Source organism: Hypanus sabinus, chromosome 13, assembly GCF_030144855.1.
Source record: "Hypanus sabinus isolate sHypSab1 chromosome 13, sHypSab1.hap1, whole genome shotgun sequence".
NCBI classification, from domain to species: Eukaryota; Metazoa; Chordata; class Chondrichthyes; order Myliobatiformes; family Dasyatidae; genus Hypanus; species Hypanus sabinus.
In genome coordinates, this window is record NC_082718.1 from 78,188,803 (window position 1) to 78,204,339 (window position 15,537).

At 40.4% G+C, this 15,537-nt stretch overlaps 1 protein-coding gene across 2 annotated transcripts in view; it reads left to right on the forward strand.

Moving 5' to 3' along the window:
• The window catches only part of LOC132404018 (aldehyde dehydrogenase, mitochondrial-like), a 55,932-nt gene that overhangs the window by 20,620 nt on the left and 19,775 nt on the right, over positions 1–15,537 (forward strand). The window contains exons 4-7 of one of the 2 annotated variants that reach the window (XM_059987968.1): positions 5,553–5,632; positions 7,528–7,639; positions 10,025–10,153; positions 14,271–14,384. In XM_059987968.1, coding sequence (XP_059843951.1) covers positions 5,553–5,632; positions 7,528–7,639; positions 10,025–10,153; positions 14,271–14,384 — 435 coding nt within the window. The remainder of the gene's footprint in view (positions 1–5,552; positions 5,633–7,527; positions 7,640–10,024; positions 10,154–14,270; positions 14,385–15,537) is intronic. The other variant, XM_059987970.1, reaches the window with a different exon arrangement.

The following is a 15,537-nucleotide window of genomic DNA, read 5'->3' on the forward strand; positions in this document are numbered from 1 at the left end:
GGATTAAAAAAGGATTCAATAATCACTACACTATGTAAAAAAAAAAGGTCGAAAAATCCAAAACATTCGTCCCATTTTCAAGTACAAGCAAATAAATGCTTACGGAAAGCAAAGTTTTATGGGAAGAAGAAACGACATCTTAAAAAATAAATCATTTTTACAAAGTATTAACGTGTATATCCAATTCAGAGGGAAAAAAAATTAAGAAAAAAGACATTATAGTAAAATTAGAAAAGCATCTAATAACCATGATAATAAAAAAAAACCAGGTCTACAGACCACAGTAAAAAGCTATACCGCAGCTTCATAAGTTAAAGCCCAAAACGAAATGGCATCTTCTCTCCAAAATTTCTTCAACATAACACATAGTTCAACTTGTACTAGAAGACCGATATTCTTCGACAAATTTCTTCGCTTCTTCCGGAGTATTAAAGAAGCGCTGACTGTTGTCTCTCAACGTAATTCTGAGATTCGCTGGGTATCTTAAAGCTTGTTTAAGTCCAATCGAATGAATCTCTGCCATCACTGGTTTAAAAGCGATTCTCGCCTTCATCACATCAAATGAATAATCTTCAACAATACGAAACTTGTTTCTGTGAGAAATCATACCTTTCTGACGAGCTAATCGGATTAAAAGCTCTTTCTCCCGAGGATAATGGAGGCGAACAATCACAGCTCGTGGCTTGTCTCTCGAGATCGAAAATCTCGAAACTCTGTGGGCACGATCAATAGTAGGTTTAGCCTGCAAAGTGTCCTCGCCAAAAATTTCCCACAATAAGTTAGAGAAATATTCAGTTAAGTCACCAGACTCAACATTTTCGGGAAATCCGATAATTCGCAAGTTTTGTCTGCGAGATCGGTTTTCAAGATCGGTGATTTTAAACTTATTCTGCTCCACTATTTTAGCGGTCAACCGTACCTTCTCCAAAGTTTCAATAGTACATATTTTTTCACAAATTAACTTGTCAAGAGCCGCAAACTTTTTTTCATGCCGTTCAATATCTGCTGCCTGCGATTGAAACTTGGTATCAAACAATCTAACAACTTCTTCAAGCTCAGACATTTTCGCAGTAAGCTTATTCTCCAGACTTGGGAGTTTAGTATCCAGAAGACTGGAAATTGCCTCAAGAGATGGAGGGTCTTTAGACGATTTCTTAGATACAGACATTTTAAGTTTGAAAAGATTAAATCAAGTATTATTTTAGAAAAGAAGTAAATCGTAAATATCAACCCATGTAATTAAGTACGAAAAGATTTGATTAAAGGGTGATTATAGTTTAAAAAATGAAGAGCGCCTAAAAGGCAAATGTCTATGTCGCCATCTTGAAACTCCGCCCAATCAACCATTACTGTCTAGTTTGGAGCAGCATCCTCTCACAATGAATGAAAACTACGGTGAACCGTCAGGTCAGCAGAAAAGGTCACTGGCTGCAGTCCACCACTTGCAACTTCCAATGAGGGTAGTACATCTAAACTGTCAAGGAAAAGCATTAGTATGAGATGTGGAATTCCTAGGAATTCATGGAACCAGTCATCCAAAACTTAATTGAACTGGCTAGTGAAGCAGGATTAGAGGATGTTAATGATGGGGATGTTGAAGAGTTCTTGCATTCTCATGATGAGACCCTTAATAACGAAGAGCTTCGAGAATTGGCAGAGCAATCCATCCTCACTGAATTTTGAGGATGCAGATGGAGAGGAGGAAATTCCAGCAAGAAACCTCACCACAGAATTCCTTAGCACTAGCATCACTACGATCACACAAATCATTCACCAGTTCATCAATAATGACCCTGACTGGGAGCAAAGCAATAAGGCAGAGATGTTCTTGATATGATTTCCTGCTGTTGAGAACTGCTTCACGAGAGGAAACAGACAGACATACTTTATTGATCCCAAGGGGAAATTGGGTTTCCTTACAGTCACACCAACCAAGGATAGTGTAGAAATATAGCAATATAAAACCATAAATAATTAAGTAATAATAAGTAAATTATGCCAAATCCAGGACCAGCCTATTGGCTCAGAGTGTCTGACACTCCGAGGGAGGAGTTGTAAAGTTTGATGGCCACAGGCAGGAATGACTTCCTATGACGCTCAGTGTTGCATCTCGGTGGATTGAGTCTCTGGCTGAACGTACTCCTGTGCCTAACCATTACATTATGGAGTGGATGGGAGACATCGTCCAAGATGGCATGCAACTTGGACAGCATCCTCTTTTCAGACACCACCGTCGGAGAGTCCAATTCCACTCCAACAATATCACTGGCCTTACAAATGAAAAACTTAAGAAAAGGCAGGTAAATCTTGACACCTACTTGAAGAAGAAGCCAAAATTGGAGGAGGACCTACAGCCTGGTCGCTCCTGTAAGATGCAACCACCGCCCACTTCCCTCTGCAGCTGCTGCGATGTGTCGTTGCTGTACAGGTTAGGCCTATTTGCCTGTTTGTTACTCCACGAATTACTGTGCATTCATAAAATGTATCTCCGGTTTGATTTTTGTAATCAGTCACACATGTCTATTTAAATAATATTATTATGGCCCACATAGCGCTCCACCTCCAAGGAATGCATCCTCCGCATTAAGTGGAGTCTGAGGTCTCGTCCACACTGAAACAGCGTTTCCCTCCCCCGAAAATGGAGCTTTTCTAAAATGCTCTCCAGAGTATGTAGATCTGAAAAATCACTAGCTGGGCGGTGTGTGTATGGGATAACCGGAGCTTTTTAAAAAAGCTGAGATGACGTGCCAGAACAGATGGTGGCGGCAGCACAGCATTTCGTTGTTTTCTTGAACTAAGGGGAGGAAACGGAAATAGTATGCCGTTTCTTCTTCGCTGTTTTCTGTAGTTGTGTCCTGCGTGCGTGCCCAGTAGGAGGAGATTTGCCCAAGTACCCATTTTAATGTGGACAAAGGTATTTTCAGAAACGCCTGGTGTGGATACCTATCTTTTTTTCGCGACACTGGCATTTTCAAAATTCATGGGCTCTGTGGATGTAGCCTGAGTGTACAAATATTGCAAAACAAAGAAAGAATATTGGAGGCTGCCGGCAAAGTAAGCCAAACCTGTCCAAAGTCAACATTTCACACCAAATCCACTTCATGAGAACTGGAAAAAGTGTATTGAAGCAATGGGGGAGGGGTTTAATGAAAATAAAGGAAGTAACTAAAAGGGCCAAAGTTATCGATGCCTGCACAGTCATCTTGGGAAGAGATGAGAGAACCTAGAGAAAACCCACTCATTCCACAGGGTGGACATACAGAGACTCCTTACAGAGCACCACCAGAATTGAACTCCAAACTCCGGAACGCCCAGATCTGGAATAGTACCACTATGTTACCATGGCACTGTCTTGTTAATGTGGATAAACAAACTGTGGTGATATTAAAAAACAATGAACCATTAGCTAGACCGGGGGTCGGCAACCCGCGGCTCCGGAGCCACATGTGGCTCTTTTACGTCTGTGCTGCGGCTCCCTGTTGCTTTGGGAAATAATTGGTTGTGGCGACCCTTTTCCTGGCACATCCGAACCGACTCACAATTAGATAGCCTACGGGGGTTTGCGAGCACAGAGCTTTGGAGCCTCTGCGCCATGGGGGGCAGGTTGAGGGAGGCTTAAAAGTGAGGCTGAAGATTTCGAATAAAGTTTTTTCCTTCGACTGCAGTTACCGACTCCGTGTCGTAATTTTAGCGCTGCGTGTAGCACACCGCTACATGGTCAGTATTAAAATGTATTTTATGTTAGTTTGTTAGTTTTTGAAATGTAAATCTAAATTTGAAGATTATGGTGATCTTGTACAATCTAAATAAGACATTGTGGTGACCCATTTCCTGGCACATCCAAACCGGCTCACAATTAGCCAGCGTTCAGGCTAAGGGAGATAGCCTATGGGGGTTTGTGAGTACGTGTCTTTTGCAGCATCCGCGCCCATGGGGGGCGGGTTGAGGGAGGCTTAAAAGCAAGGCTGTTTAGTTCGAATAAAGCTATCTTTGACTGCAGTTTACTGACTGCGTGTAGCACACCGCTACAACGTGTTTTTATCACTGGCTGTCCAGAGGGGAGGTGCTGAAACGCTTTGTCGCGTGTCTGGAAGAAGTGAAAACTTTCCTGGGCAGCAAAGGGCTCAACTTTCCTGAGCTGGAACAGCCAGAGTGGCTGGAAAAGCTACACTTCATGGTAGACATGACAGCGCACCTGAACACGCTGAACACAGCTCTTCAACGGGGTAAGGACGTACAGCCCTGCACATGTTGGAGGATGTTTTGGCATTCGAGCACAAGTTGACGTTGCTTGCCAGAGATTTACAGAAAGGCACATTGTCTCACTTCCCCAATTTGAGAGAGTTCAAACAAGGTCACGACATGATAAATTCGGAGTATTTACATTCTGCAATCATCGCAATGCAAACATCGTTTAGGAAACGCTTCTGTGAGTTCAGAGAGGAAAAAAACACATTATCCTTCCCGGTCACTCCCCTAAGCATCGATCCATCCCTACTGAATACGACTGCATTGTCAGGTGTGAGTCAACCTGAACAAGTATGATAAATATTTTAATTGCCTATTATTTTATGTATATTCATATGTTTTCATTGTTCAGTGAAATAGTCCTTTTATTTTTCAGGTTGACAGCTGGCTGACATTATTTTTGGTTTGCTGCTGGCGGCAAATTTAAGTTTGGCGTTTTTCATAAATACAAGGGGACTCAAATAGACGTTGAGTATTTTACTTAAAAGTAACCTTCAACCCAATGTCTTTTTTTCGGAGTTCAAAATGTTTTTGTTGCATGCAGAAATGTAATTTCGTTTTCTCTGCAGGAGTTCATCAATTTCATAAATGCAACACATTATAGTTTGTTTATACATAGCATAAAGGCAAAACAAAACGTTGTATGCAGTGTTATTTCAGTTTAAATGTCAAACGGGTTTTGCGGCTCCCAGTGTTTTCTTTTCTGTGGGAAACGGGTCCAAGTGGCTCTTTCAGTGGTAAAGGTTGCTGACCCCTGAGCTAGACAAATGGTGGTGTAGTGATTTAAGAAGCATGTAGAGATGGAAGTGATTGCAATGATGGCAGCTTTGCTGGAGGCCTGAAGGTTTTTTGGAAATTAGAAGTTGAGATGTTGTTAGGGCATACGAGTAATAACAAATGTGATAGTGGAATCACACTTCATGTGAGTTAGGATAGCGAGCACTGAAGACAATGACTGTTCTTCCTGGGGTGGATATGTGAGCAGTAACAAATTAAACCAGAGAAGGTGATAGAGATACAAGAGAGCTGGTTGCTGTTAACACACATCTGGAACCTGGTGTAGTTTTCTGTCGATGTCGGCAAGGAGCAGCTCGTGGGAGAAAGCATGGTCTCCAAAATAAAGGTGTGAAAGAGTGAGGAGAAACACAGAAGTTGAACTTGCTGAGATGCCTTTGACATGTGTATGCTCCCCTAATTTTTGATTCATACCATTGAGGAGCATTTTATTGTTTTTATGGTGCTTGGTATTTTTATTGAACGTCTATATTGATTATATTATTTCCTTTCTCATTTATATTTTTCAGTCATTGGAGACATTGGATAATGGGAAGCCATACCACATAGCCTACATGACAGACTTAGATTTGGTTGTTAAATGTTTCAGGTATGAGCATTATGTTTCTATTCTACTTTGTTTCTCTTGCTAGAAAAGTTTGCCCGTATAAAAAGATTAATATTCCTAATACATAATGCAAAAGGAAGAATTACAAATGCTGGTAATAATCAGTAAGTCAGGCAGCATATGTGGGGGGGGGGGGGTTGGTAGAGAGGAAAGTTTAACTTTTCATCAGCTGTAAACTGAGCATGAGAACTTAATGTGATGGCCATAACATGCCTATCAATAATCTAGGTGTGCTAACTCGGGTCACTGCTGCTGAGATCAGTGGTGGTGAAGGTTATTAGTGATACAAAAACTATATGGACAGATTGATGTCACAGCAAAGGCCCCTGCTAGGTCAGTAGAGAGTAGCAGGAAAGATAAATAAATGGCTCCCATGCCCAATTGTCACCACTTGTGAGAGAAAGCTTATAAGTGGTTGCTGTACTCTGGAAAACTTCACCATTGCAGTTTAGAGCAGACTTGCATTATGAGGATGACAATCCACATACTCAGTAAGGGAACTAGCTTCCTTCCTAGTTACAGATAAAATGCAATTGAACTGGCTATGCAGAAGTAATGGACTATCCATGATGCAAGACTTGGGGATTGAATACCACCATCATCATTATGTGCCATGTCATATGACATGGACAGTCATAGTCTGTTGACCATGATTGTTCTTGGCAAAGTTTTCTAGAGAAGTGCCTTCTTCAGGGCAGTGTCTTTACAAGATGGGTGATCCAACCATCATCAATACTTTCAGAGATTGTCTGCCTGGCATCAGTGTTTGCATAACCAGGATTTGTGATCAGCACCACCTGTCCATATGACCATTCACCACATGCTCCCATGGCTTCTCGTGCCTTTTAATGGGGGGGGGGGGGAATGCTAAGCAGGTGCTACACTTTGCCCAAGGGTGAACTCCTGCAGGTCAGTGGAGGGTAAGAGCGGCAAATTGGCAGGAGGGAAGGGACTAAGCAGGTGCTACACTTTGCCCAAGGGTGACCTGCAAGTCAGCGGAGGGAAGGATCACTGACACCTCCTTTGGTAGAGACATATCTCCATCCTGCTTATCTTTGAACTGTTCTAGTATAGCTCAAAGATAAGCTTGAGAAATGCTGTTTGACTGGGCAATGTATTTCTCTCTTGTTTCATCCGGGTTTACAAGAATGATCCCAGAAATGAAAGGTTAATGTTTGAGAAGCATTTGATGGCTCTGGGCCTGTACTCACTGGAATTTAGAAGGGGATCTCATTGAAACCTCGCAAATATTGAAAGGCCTAGATAAAAAATGTGGAGAGGATGTTTTGTATAGTGGGAGAGTCTAGGACCAGAGGGCACAACCTCAGAGTAGAAGGATGTCCCTTTAGAATAGGGATGAGGAGTAATTTCTTCAGTCAGAGGGTGGTGAATCTATGGAATTCATTGCCACAAATGGCCGTGGAGGCTAAGGCATTGTGTTTATTTAAAACAAGTTGATAGGTTGTTGCTTAGTGTGAGTGTCAAGGGTTACTGGGAGAAGGAAGGAGAATGGTATTGAGAGGGAAAATGAATCAGTCATGGCAGAGCACGCTGGATGGGCTGAGGAACCTGATTCTGTTCCTATGTGTTATAGTTTTACTAACTACTTGTCTTGAATTTTATCCCTTTTGTCACTTCCCTGTACCCATCTTCCTCCTGGCTTAAAAAGTATTCTCTTTTGCTTGGATTCTAGTGAAAGAACATTCACACAGATGGTCATCATTATTTCTATATTGTAATTCCAATTCCAGAGCAGTTGCTTTTTGGTGGAAGTTTTTCTTTATTATAAAGCTTCATAAATGCACATTACACAACTTTATCAAAGTGTAAAAGGCAAAATAATAAAGACATTTTTTACCTTGCTGAATTCTTCACAGATACTATGCAGGCTGGACTGATAAATACCATGGTAAGACCATTCCCCTCGAAGGAAACTATTTCTGCTATACTCGTCATGAACCAGTTGGTGTGTGTGGGCAAATCATCCCGGTGAGTGAGCAGCTGGAAAATAAATTTGCAAGAAAGAAATTATTACCAGGAAATTATCAACTTGTGAGCCTGACATCAGTAGGATTTGAATAGACATGGACTGATTAAGGGTAGTCAGCATGGTAGGACATGTCTAACCAATCTTTAGAGTCTTTCAAGGAAGTTCCAGGAAAGTTGATGAAGGCAAGACAGTGGGTGTTGTCTACATTTGACAAGGTTGGTCAAGAAGGTTCAGTCACTCAGCATTCAAGATGAGTTAGTAAATTGGATAAAACATTGACTTTGTGATAGAAGGCAGAGGGTGGTAGTAGAGGTGTGCCTCTCTAACTGGAGGCCTGTTACATGTGGTGTGCTGCAGGGATGGGTGCTGGATCCATTGTTGTTTGCCATCTATATCAACAGTCTGGATGAAAATGTGGTTAAATTTGCGGATGGCATAAGATTGGGGATGTGCGTGCACAGGGAGAATGGCTATCATGACCTGCCGTGGGATCTGGACCAGCTGAAAAATGGCAGGTGGAATTTAATGCAGACAAGTGTAAGGTGTTGCACTTTGGTAGGATAAAAAGTGCGTATTGTGGTGGAACAAAGGGATCTGAGAATACAGGTCCTTAATTCATTGAAAGTAGCATCACAGTCAATAGGGCCATTAAGAAAGCTTTTGGCACTTTGGCCTTTGTGAATCAAAGTATTGAGTTGTAGGAGTTGGGATATTATGTTGAAGTTGTTTAAAACATTGGTGAGGCCTCATTTGGAGTATTGTGTTCAGTTTTGGTCACTTATCTACAGGAAAGATGTAAGTAAGGTTGAAAGAGTACAGAGAAAATTTACTAAGATTCTGCTGGGTGTGGAGGACCTGAGGAAAGATTGAATAAGTTAGGACTTTATTTCTAGGAATGTAGAAGATTGAGAGGAGATTTAATAAAGGTATACAAAATTATGAGGGACATAGATAGGTTAAATGCATTTTCCACTGAGGTTGGTTGGGACTACGACCAGAGGTCATGGGTTAAGGGTGAAAGGTGAAAAGTTTAAGGGGAACCTGAGGAGAAACTTCTTCACTCAGAGTAGTGAGAGTGTGCAGTAAGCTGCCAGCACGAGTGGTGCATGCAAACTCGATTTCAATGTTTAAGAGGAGCTTGGATAGGTACATGGATAGCAGGGGTATAGAGGGCTATGGTCTTGGTGCTGGTCGATGGGAGTAAGCAGATTAAATGGTTCAGCACAGACTGGATGGGCCGAAGGGCTTCATTTTGTACTTTTCTATGACTCTAAAGTAATAAAGAAGACTGAAGTTGCTGGAATCTGGAGCAACAAACAATTTGCTGGAGGAACTCTGTAGGTCAAAGGAACTTTAAACATTATCAAGTTGAGATCCTCAAAAGGCTCAATGTTGACATTTCCTCTCCCCTCCCCTCCCACCCCACAATTGCTACTCAACCTGCTATATCTCCCTCAGAATTGGCAATAATTACATTTATGATGCATGCTGTATCCCCAGTATTTTTATAGGTACACCTTTGTTTTTCATACATTGAATAAACTGTTTCTAAATTGGTTCATATGCATCTTTAATATTTAAATGGTGGTTGTCCATCAGGTCGGAAGATGACAGGAAACCTGTGCAGGAGAGCTTTTAAAGTGGAAAAGCTATTGTACTGGGGCAGTTCTAATCTTTCAGTCTCAGAAGTCTGTGTCTAGTGGTATAAATATGCGTCACAAACTGGGGTCTTCCTTGGTTGCAGTGGATGACCATGATGTTTTCTGAACCTTGTCATGCCTTTCACTCTCCATGGAGCATTCCAGTACCGCTTTCCTGGCTGTTAGATCTCATCCACCTAGTCTCTCAGAGCTGACTTAACATGCTAGGACATGTATGTCCCTAATTCTCGGGGGTATGAGCCTACCTAATACCCTTAACAGGTTTAGCCAACCTGTCAAAGCAGTGTGGCTGCTGCCACATGCAAACAACTACTTGAAACCACAGGCAAGAGCTAAGTGTTTGATGGGGACCAAAGATGAGTGAGCTGCCCCAGAATGGACATGACAAGCCCCTTCACTGGAAGTGCTACCCTTCCCTGGACACCCCATATGCTCCAATATTTGAAAAAAACTATTTTAAGTACACTCGTATTGTTACCAAAGAGTGTAATCACTGTTTAAAAATTGAAAACCATGTTGGCTAATGTAGTAGTCTGAATGGCTGAAGTCACACATGATTTCTAGTTTCTGTTAATTAAAGCATTAATTACACACTTAATAGCCATCAAAGTAGTAGAATTGACCTGCTTTTCCTCAACATAGATTTGGACATTTAACAATTATTGACAGTCGTGATTTATTTTATCTCCTGAAGACTCATTTTCAATTTTATTTTTCTTTCAGTGGAATTTTCCATTGACAATGCAGGCCTGGAAACTTGCACCAGCATTAGCAACTGGAAATGTAGTTGTGATGAAGGTGGCCGAGCAGACACCACTAACAGCACTCTACGTAGCAAATTTGATTAAAGAGGTTAAGTCACATTTTTATGTCAATGATGCTAGTTAACCAATGTGGCAATATGACCATAAGTTCTAAGAATCACATCTGCATGTGACATATTACAAATTGTGTTTGTATCTTTAGTTTTCTGATTGACCTTGCACCTTGACTTTGGTACATTATTGGAAAAGAGCACTGATATATAATTACAACTAATGCTAGCTCAAAAATAACCAGGCTAAATGAATGAATACCATAATATGGTACTCTCTGTGAAGTTTGCGGGATTATTTTGGACTGGAAGAAGGAATGAAGAAGGACACCAAATACTGGGTTAGTCAATCATCAGTTGGTTGTATATAAAACTATCTGAAACGGCCTTTTCTTTGAATGTTGTTTAACAAGACTCCAACACATTACATTGTTGAGAAGTGTGATTATGCTACTGGGACAACCTACTGCAGAACTACCTAATGTTGGATGCACAAAGATGGATTTTTCAGTCAAATTTGTTTGGTTTGCAGTAAATTCTATGGGAGTCAGGTGGAACAGTTTTTATGGGGAAAAAAGGCCAAGACTCAGTCACTTGGGATTTCCTGCTATGCTTTGTGAAGGGCATCCAGAGTGTTGGCCCTTTGCAAGCTGGAGAAGGAAGCTAAACTGATAAGAGTTAAAGACGAGAGGATTTGACAGACCACTAATACTGGGTGTACTGAGTGTTTCTGCATCAGTTACTTTTTAAGAATTCTTGAAAGGATGAGAGGTGAGCCAGCTGTATCAAGTGAGGCATGGCTGTGTGTGATTTTTAAAAAAATATTTTTTGGAAGATCCCGTTGCTGATCAAGTATTTGTTAGTTGACCTTGAAGTTGGTGACATACTGCCATCTTCAACTATTGAAAATGAGTGTGGTGAAAATGGCCCCAAAATGCCCTAGCTTAGCAGGCTCCAAAATTCTGTGTTGATGGTGCTGTTTCTGTCTTCTGCTTCCCTTTGTGGAGCTCATGTACTTTGCTGGCAAAGAATTCATTTCAGCTTTGCACATTGCATTATGGGGTGGGGGCTGCAAAGAGAAGAGCCACCAGGACAATCACAGAGCCTCAGATGACAATGAATCAAGAGGTGTGAGCCATGGACCAGTGCTGCTGGGATGCAAGTCAGGGTCTGATCAACCCTAGCAAGGGTGGCTGATGTTGAAAGACCAAAACACCCAATGACCCCAGGTGACATCAATGATGTGTCTCAGTGCATCTCAGAATGTATCTCAGCACCATGTTTGTATTTGTGGAATCCTCTCATAAAACCTTTCTCCCTTTTCCATATTGCTTACCTTGTCTTCCCTTAAATTAATTTAATGTACTAAATCCTCTTTCCTTATTTCCTCATGACATCCCTTGTTCTATGCAACTCCATACCTTCAATGTTTTTACATCTCACGAGACTCACTAATTTGTTCAAGTTTTCTGAAGAAGTACAATTTGTTATTCTGGCATTCCAACCGCATTTTTAAATATTGTTCTTTTATTTCATTGCTCTTCAAGGGTGTACATTACATTTTACATTTTTATTCTCAGACCCTTGATTAATATTTCTCCCATCTGTTTTTACTCTGGTTCACATATTTAATGCAATAATTAAGAAGGATTGAAATATTTTTGAATCTTTGAATCTATTTCCTCCTTCTGCTCCCCATTCAGAAAAATGGAGCCTATTCAGTCATTCCTGAGGCTTTCAGGTAATGAGCAGTCTTTGGGAGTCATGTGAACCATTGTGTAGAATACATGAACTGCACCAATTTCCAGTTCATTTCAACTCTCTGAAGAAACAAGATGTAGTTTGCCAAGAAGGTAGATTCTGCTTTGTTTGGAATCATTTCTTGTTACTTTTATTTCTACCTCAGTTCAAGTTCAAAGTAAGATTTTTTTAAAACCAAAGTACATTCATGCCACCATATACAACCCTGATCTTCAGAGTAGGCCTTTCAGTGCATTGAAACTTTTTTGCCATTCAGCTAATGTATCCTCCACTCCACCAATCCGCTCATCTTAATACTCTGCCTGATTTAAACAATCTCAGCCTTAACATTAAGGTGACCCAGGGAAGTGAAGTGTACATTTCTACTCTATTCTGGGTTAAGAAAGTGTTTCATAAACTTCATTTATGACAGCTAACTTACATTATTTTTAGAAGACTCGCCCATTTTCTATATTTTCTCATTAGGAAAACCACTTCTCTGTAATGTACACTGCTTTTCTCATTTTCAATACTTCTGCTTTCTAAGGTTTAATCATCTAAGCCTGAGGGATAATTATCCTTATAATTTAATACTTTGGATTTCCCAGAAAACCTCTTGGCATTTACTTGCCATACCTTGATTTAACGTCTTGATGATTGCAGATGTTTGTTCTTTCATTATCTCAGAAACAGCAAATTGAATTCCATTCTTCCATATCCACCCCTGTCGAGGAAAAACATTGGTGAAGCTACTAAAGATGATAGGGCAATGATATTGTAAAGAATTGGAAGAGAGATCCATGTCTAGAAACCCAATACGAGCAGTTTTTCCCAAAATGCTCCATTATGAATTAAAAGGATGGTGTTTATGGTAGATCGAAGCATCCTTGCATCTTGGGTGGTAGGCAATAAGATATTTTCAGAATGGGACAAATCAATAAACTTTAGTAAAGGTGTTCCTCAGGGTCCTGCCCCCAGCCCAGCCATATTCTACTGCTTCATTAATAAATTTCCTTCCATCTTAAGGGTAGATGTGGGAGTGATTGATGAACTCCATTTGCAAATGAAGTAACTCATGGGGCAGCATGGTAGTGTAGTGGTTAGCACAATGCTTTACAGTGCTGGTGACCCAGGTTCAATTCCTACCACTGTCTGTAAGGGAACCCCAATTACCTTGTGGATTTCCTCCAGGTGCTCTGGTTTCCTCCCACAGTTCAAAGACGTAGAAGTTGGTAGGTTAATTGGTCATTATAAATTGTCCTGTGATTAGGCTAGGATTAAATCGGGTGATTGCTGGGGAACGTGACTCAAAGGGCTTATTCCATGCTGTATCTCAACAAATAAACAAAAACAAGCAATAAATAAAGTGCACTATATTCAAGGCAATTTTTGAAATATGGCTGAAAGTAGCATCTTTACTCCACAAATACTGGGCAAAGAGAATCCCCAACAATCTCTTGACTATCTATTCTTGACTTTCAAAAGCATTATCATTGGTAAGCTTAAAGCAAAACAGCAAATGCTAGAAACAAAACACTCTACAAGTCGGACAGTATCTTCAGAAAGAGTTAATGTTTCAGATTGAAGATGGCAACCATGGTACTGCCCTTTCAGATATCTCCTTCATTCTATCCATTTCTCTCACTCCCGCCCTCTCTGCCACATCAAACTAACTTGTTTTCTCTTTTATGCAATTCTGAAGAAGGATCTTCAACCTGTAATGTTAACTGTTCGTCTTCCTGCAGATGCTGTCAGATCTGTTGAGTGGTTCCAGCATTTTCTGTTCTTGAACATTTATGCTTCTCAATAGCATACCTTAACTCCAGTGCATATCATCTATACCAGCAGGCAGATGAAGGCAGCTCCTGTCTCAGAACATAAGATTGTAAGAAGTTGCACATTATTCTAATACAAAAGTACAACATCATTCCATTTTTTTGTGCAGAATCCAAACCCTAAACTATCAACAGCTCTTTTGAGAGAACTTTCATTGACCTCTTAACACATTTAAGGATCCATAGATGCATAGTCCAAGATCCCTTTGTATATTGACACCACACTGTCAATTATTGTGTATTCACTTGTCCTAGTGTATTTCCCCAAACTGACATTAGTGATGCGAGAAGGCTCCATCCCTAAATTAATTGGTTAAAGTTGAATTTCTTTCTGTTTTAATGCTAATGAGGAGTCTTCCCTCTTGCCTTGAAATATTCAAGAAGGTCATCAGAGGCTTGTTGAGTATTGATCATAACCACTAAAAGTGAATCCATAGACACAGAATTTCCTGAATTTTAATGAAGCAAATACAACACATAGTAATGGATAACAGTATTTGCTGTTATGTATGGTTGGACCATTAATAAAATGGTAGTTGTTTTGTCTTAATGTCTGTGTCACCTTTTCCCTTCAATACAGGCTGGATTTCCACCAGGAGTAGTCAATATCATTCCTGGTTTTGGACCAACTGCAGGAACAGCTATTGCCTCCCATATGGATGTAGATAAAATTGTTTTTACTGGATCCACGGAGGTCAGTTTGAAAACACTTTCAAATTAATATAGAAGTTTAGAAATGAACCAAAGTTCAAAGTAATTACGATTTCCATTCTGATATTGGTCCATGGTCTCCTCTTGTGCCAAGCTGAGACAACCCTCAGGGTAGAGGAGCAACATCTTGTTTAGGTAGCCTCCAACTTGATGGCATGAGTATCAGTTTCTCCTGGTAAACCAATTTCCGCCCTATCCTTCCTCTATTCTCCATTCTGACCTTTTACCTCTTCTCACTTGCCTATTACTTCCCCCTGGGTTCCTCTTCCTTCCCTTTCTTCAATGCTCCACTCTCTTCTCCTATCAGATTCCTTCTTTTCCACCCACCTGGCTTCACTTATCACCTTTCAGCTAGCCTCTTACCCACCACCCCAACCTTTTTATTCTGGTATCTTCCCCCTTCTTTCTCAGTCCTGAAGAAGGCTCTCAGCCCAAAACATCAACTATTTATTAATTTCCATAGATGCTCCCTGACTTGCTGAGATCCCCCAGCATTTTGAGTGTGTTGCTTTGGCTTTGCAGCATCTTCAGACTTTAAAGTAAAAGTAAAAGTTTAAAGTAAATTTTATTATCAAAGTACATACATATTCAACCCTGAAATTAATTTGCTTGTGGGCATACTCAGCAAATCTATAGAACAATAGCCATAACAGAATCAGTGAAAGACCACCCAACCTGGGGCATTCAACTAGAGTACAAAAGACAATAAACTATGCAAATGAAAAAAGAAGAAACATTAATAAATAAGCAAGCAATAAATATCAAAACAGAATTAGATATGTTGCTTGAACCTTCATCATTTTAAGATCCCGACAGAATATTTTTAATATATTCACCACTTCCTTATTTCTCTGTAATGTCTCTTATCTTTGCTCTTAAGGTACACTTTTACCCACTTCATTTTTTGACTTACCCATGAAAATTTAGTTTTTCATAAATTTCTTTCAAATTCTCATTACATTTTCTCTCAAAACTTATCTTTTTAAAATTCAGTTCTTATTCACATCATCTTTGCCAAGAACAATCATGGTCATGAGCCCAGGATTGCCTACATCATATGGTAGGCAGCTGTCGATCCCAGGGGATCATGGGCTTGTGCCTCTGGTGGGCTGTCTCCTTTCCAGGGCACAACCCTG